This window comes from Terrapene carolina, unplaced genomic scaffold (genome assembly GCF_002925995.2).
Source record: "Terrapene carolina triunguis isolate 2854851 unplaced genomic scaffold, T_m_triunguis-2.0 Scaffold926, whole genome shotgun sequence".
NCBI classification, from domain to species: domain Eukaryota; kingdom Metazoa; phylum Chordata; order Testudines; family Emydidae; genus Terrapene; species Terrapene triunguis.
This window is the reverse complement of record NW_020665277.1, coordinates 4084591-4089724: the sequence shown is the minus strand read 5'-3', so window position 1 is coordinate 4089724 and position 5134 is coordinate 4084591. Positions and strand designations below refer to the sequence as shown.

Here is a 5134-nt window from a genome sequence, read left to right as displayed (position 1 = left end):
TTTATGCTTAGCCTGTCTGATTTTGTCCCTACATGCGTCTGCTGTTCTTCTGTGCGCCTCCCTAGCAGTAATAGTCATGATAAAGCTAAGACAGCGTGGGGATGCACGGCCGCCTCACTTTGTAACCTGCTCCACACCAGCAGCTACAGGAGCCAGGCATGGTGCAGAAGGAATAAATTAACTCTCCATTTCTGGACCTGCTATGCAGCCACACCAGGGACCCCCGCTGCCAGCATGTCCTGACATGTCTGGGCCTTTGCTTCAGCCCGCCATGTGTGTGAGCAACGATTAACTTTGCTAAAGATCAGTCATGGATCAAGGCCAGGGCAGGAATCTCACAGATGGGTGAGGAGGGAAGAGACCAGGGCAAGATTAGGAGAGTGGAAAATCCTTTATTACACAAGAGTTTCTTTGGCTGCCTTCATCCTGAGGAGCTGGGGTTTGTGCTCTGGCTCTAACAGCATTCCCCGCACTGCATTCCCATTGCAAAACCGTTCTCGGGGGTGGGGAACGTGCGGGTGGATTACTAGTGTAGTCAAAGTGCAGCGACAGCGTTTGTGGGAGACAAGCTAGTCCATACAAAAGGGGGAAGAAAGCAGGTTGCCATGTGTTTCGCGGGGGCACAACAGTATCTTAGCAGGAACTGAGCCACAGCATGTTCAGTGCAAAGTCTCTAGGCACACCGAGGTGGAACTAGGTCAGCAGCCTGTAGCTGGATGAATTTATCTAAAATCAAACAGGAGGTGACTGTTTACACGGCGTGTGGGGCAGAGCATGGCGGGTACCGCCCTAGGTCACGCATCACTGATAGCTGTGAGAGCTCCAGAAAAACTTCAGCGTGATGTTCAGGCTGCTGAACCCACCCCCAACAGAGAGAAAGGCCCTTCTGTGGCACAGCACCAGGAGTGCACCATGGCAGGCCAAGCGGGGGCTGCCTTCGCCCAGGGAGGCCCCGCACACAGCTCCCTCTCTGAGGGCTCCAGCCAAGCCCACCTGCTGGTGAAGCTTTTTATTTTAAACCCTGTTAAATAACCCCAAACTTCCTGATGCTGTGAGTTGACGCCCAACGAAGTAACGGCTCCTTGCGTCCCTGGGGCTCATGCTGTCGGCCTGTAGCTGCCCCCTTACTGCCCGGGTGAGCAGGGGATCCCATGGCTGGTGCCATGGGGCCCTACTGCAGTGAGCGGGGGAGTGTCAGTCAAGCGGTAGGGCTGGCCAGGGAGCTGCAGCACCATTCACAGTCACGGAGAGACGGGAGCAGTGGTGGGCATGTGGCCCTTGCATTAGCTCTGAGGAGCTGGCTCTGCCACCCTGAGGCAGGCTGGGCACTTGTGGACTGCACAGGCCAGGCACCGCTCAGCGTGAGGCAGGGTGGCAGAGCGAGGGGCAGGGCCGGATTGGCCCCTCTCAGATCTCCAGTTTCTTCTTCATCTCCATCCTGTAGATGATCTGGTAGCCATCGTCCCAGGCGTAGATCTGCCGCTCCGTGGGGTTGTACTTCATGCTGGAATGAGACCCATAGCGCTTGGGAAAGTACACCAAGGCGGCATCCTCGGGCGTCATGGCGCCACTGACGTCAAAGACGCACTGCACGCGGGAGCGGCTGGGCAGCCTCGTGTTGTACACCACATAGAGTGCCCCGCAGATGACAAAGGCACTCTCAGCGTTCTCCCGTGGGCATGGCGTGTCCCACATCTGCTCTATGTCCAGGGAGACGGGGTCCAACTTGGCCAGGCAGATGTTCTTCTCGTTCTCCCTGGTGGCGTAGATGGCCCATAGCCCTTCCTCATCAGCTGCTATGTCGATGTAGTTGAAGGCAGAGAGGCCAAAGACAGGTACCTGCTCCTCGGCTGGGAACACGGAGCTGTCCACGATGGTCTTATTGGCCAAGCTGAACTTGATGACCTGGAAGGTGCCCTGCTGCCGAATGTAGTAGAGATGCCCCCCATACACCAGGTGCCCGGTGCCCACCCAGGGGTAGGGCAGCTTGATGCGGGCTGCCTTCCGCGTGGCGGAAAACAGCGTAAACTCCCTCATCCTGGGGAACACATAGACGGTGTCATTTCTGGAGCCATCGAAGACATAGATCTTCTCCGAGCTCCCCACGGGGTCCTTGGTCCACAGCCCAGCACTGCTGCCAAATTTCTTCAGGATCTTCATGGCTTTCACCTGGGAGATGGTGTCACTGCAATCTGTGAGGGCGCAGGAGAGCCCATGAGAGCCAGCCCCCAGCAGCCAGCCGGGGCCCCAAGTGCCTTCACACCCTCCCTGGGCACCTCAGCACAGGGGCTGGGGACCCCCCCCCCCCAGCGGGAGAAGCACCTGGGAGAAGGAAGCGGGGTCTTTAGCAGAGAATATTTAGGGAGGGCTTTACTTCTGAGTCCTTACGGCAGGGCAATCTGATTCCTCCTCAGTGACATCACCTACAGATGCAGGGAGGTCAGCCCCTGACCTGAACCCCGCAAATACAAATTACTTTCCTCTCCCTAGCTTGCTGCCTCAGGGTTTGGTACTTTTGCCCAGCACTGTCGTATCTGGGCGCCTTTCACAGAAAATCCACAGCAGTTGTGCAGTGGCCTCCCTGGAGCCCCTGGCTCCTTCCCTGCTTGGGGGTAGCGCTCCGCTCAGGATGGGGGAGGGCTTGGTTTTAGGGGGTCTCAGGTGTGAGGGAGAAAGGTGTTTGTCAAACAGGAAGGTTTTGCTGCATTTCCCAGACTCCGGATTTGCCTCTAGAAGTTGGTTTCCCAGCTCTCATGTGCTCTCATGTTCCCCGCAGGCCATGAGAACCGAGGGTGGGAACTTGGCAGGTAGGGCCTTGTGTGTAATGTACTGAGTCCCTCGAGCTGTTTACCTCAGGCAGATCTGTGCCAAGCTGCTGGCTCCTGAGGGAGAGCAGGAACCTTACTATGCCCACAACGTCCAGAGTAAAACCTGCTGTTTTTTCCTGCCTTGTATTTGGAGCCTGTCTGGAGTCACCAAGCAGCATCAGCTGCTTCGTAGGCCCCTAACCAGGCCAAGTTGGCCTGCTGGTCCCCCTGGGGCCGGCTTTGCCAGGGACTCAGCACCCGGCCTGCCCCCAAGAGCTGCACTACCTGCAGTCTCCAGGAGGCTCAAGCAAAGCACCCAAACAGACCCTTTTTGAAAACTGTGGCCCAAGCCTCTTTGTTTAAGAAGGAGCCTGAACCAAACTTCCCCGTCCCTTTAGCCGCTCCAGTGCTGCCGGGAAGCAGGCACTGATTTGTTCGGGCAGCTGCATGTTTCTCCCTGGGGCTGCATTCCCTGCTCTGACAGGCACCTCAGTTCTGATGCTCAGGGAACTGATTGGACTCGTGGTACTGACAAGTTGTAAATCTTTCAGTCCCTGCATGCAGCAGTGCAGGACTCCTGGGGGCCAAGCAGCTCTGTGGTCCCTCGAGTGCTGCATGCCCAGGGATGAAGGGCAGGGGAAGACCAGGGAGCACGAGTGTGCCAGGAGATGGAGGGAGCTGCCGTAGAACTGGCAGCAGGACTGGGCGAGCCCCTCACCAGAGCACGAGGAGAGCATGGAGCAGGCGTTCAGTGACAGCCGAGCGCAGGGCCCCATTGTGCTAGGCAGTGTGGATCCTAGGAGACAGCCCCTGCCCCGCATGCGGACAGTCCACAGGGGGGCTGGTGACCTCATTGTACAGACAGGGAGCTGAGGCACCGAGACATGACGTGACACACAGCAGAGCCCGACCTGCACGCAGATCTCAGCCCAGGGCCTATCCACAGAGCCAGGGGGCCGACGGACCCGTCCGGGGGAGAATTTTGCCTGGGCAGGGGCAAGGGCAGGACGGTACTCCAGCCAGTGGCTCTGTACCTACCCAAACATTCCTCAGCAGCTCCTTGTGGGAGTGTCTAGGCACCGCCCGAGGAGCATGTCGCTGGCTGGGGGAGACGCGTGCCCTCACCTGTCAGCTTATCGTACTTCTCGTTCTTCCTCTTCTTGGCTGTGGAGACCTGGTTCTCCATCAGCTTCTCGTCCACCTCCACACAGGGCGGAGCGGGGTTCTGCGTCTCTAGGTAGTCCACCTCGCGCTCCAGCCGGTCCACCCGCACTGCCGTGTTCTCCACCTCCGTGCGCAGCCTGTCCTGCTCCTTCTCCATGTTCTCCAGCATTGTGATCACCTGGTTCTTGAACTCACGCAGCTCGGTGGAGTAGCGGCTGCTCTGGTCATGCCACTGGGAAATCCTTTCCTAGGGGATGGGAGGGTGAGGTGCTGGGGCCCCTATTTCCTGGAGGGGGCTAGTGCAGAGTGTACAGGGGGCAGCCCTCTCTCTCTCCCCCTGGCCGTCTGGGCCTGTGACTAATGCCATTCTCATGGGTCATGCAGTGACTGGCAGCACCGTTCGCATGCCTGATGGTGTGTGCATGGCTTCGCGTTACCCCCAGCCCTGTCCACGATGCCCTGGAACAACAGCCCCCATCCTGCTCTGAACAGCAATGCCAGTTTGGAGACCTGCTCTGGCCCCAGCTCTCCTGCACTCCCCTAGCTGGCCACCTGCACAGGCGGCTCCTGCTCCTACACTCATTTCAACCCTTGGCACCATGCAGCACATGTCCTCCCGACTCCTCTCTCCCACCCGGCTCCTCTGTGCTCACAGCACTGCGGGACGGGGCCCCTTCACCCAGCCTCCCCCCCACAGCCAGCATTAGCTTTGCTTTAAGTGCAGGTAAAACAGTGTCGACTGAGCAGAGAACCACGCTGCGAATGCGGCGGGTTGGGGAAAAGCCTGAGCCAGGCCTGGCACTGCTCCCCCACAGCAAGGAGGGGCGATGCAGAGACGTGCACTTACCTCCAAGGCGCCAAATCTCCTATCCATGTACTCCATGTACTGCTGCTGAGCACTGATGGCCCCTGCCAGGAGCAGGGCAAGGAGGAGGCTGAGCCTTGGGGCCATGGCTGGCCTGGGAAGGCAGCGCTGCTCTGCCTAGCAGGGTGGGCTCCGAGCTGGGCTCCAGCTCACGGCTTTGGAATGTTTGGACAGTTCCTGGGGGCGGAACGCTGCCTCATTCGCTGGCCTTTATTAAATCCAGATGGCTCAGAAGAGGGGCTGCTTGGTGCCAAAGGAAAACAGCTCCAAGTGCCTTAACCCCTTCGTGGTCTGGGAG

General features: G+C 58.7%; 1 protein-coding gene across 1 annotated transcript; it reads right to left on the bottom strand.

Moving 5' to 3' along the window:
- Positions 1-375: 375 nt before the first annotated feature.
- Positions 376-4996, bottom strand: OLFML3 (olfactomedin like 3). Its single transcript, XM_026661113.1, has 3 exons — positions 4819-4996; positions 3933-4218; positions 376-2192 (listed from the first exon to the last, which is right to left on the bottom strand). The coding sequence occupies exons 1-3, from the start codon at positions 4921-4923 to the stop codon at positions 1408-1410; spliced, it is 1176 nt and encodes a 391-aa protein (XP_026516898.1). The 5' UTR covers positions 4924-4996; the 3' UTR covers positions 376-1407.
- Positions 4997-5134: the final 138 nt, after the last annotated feature.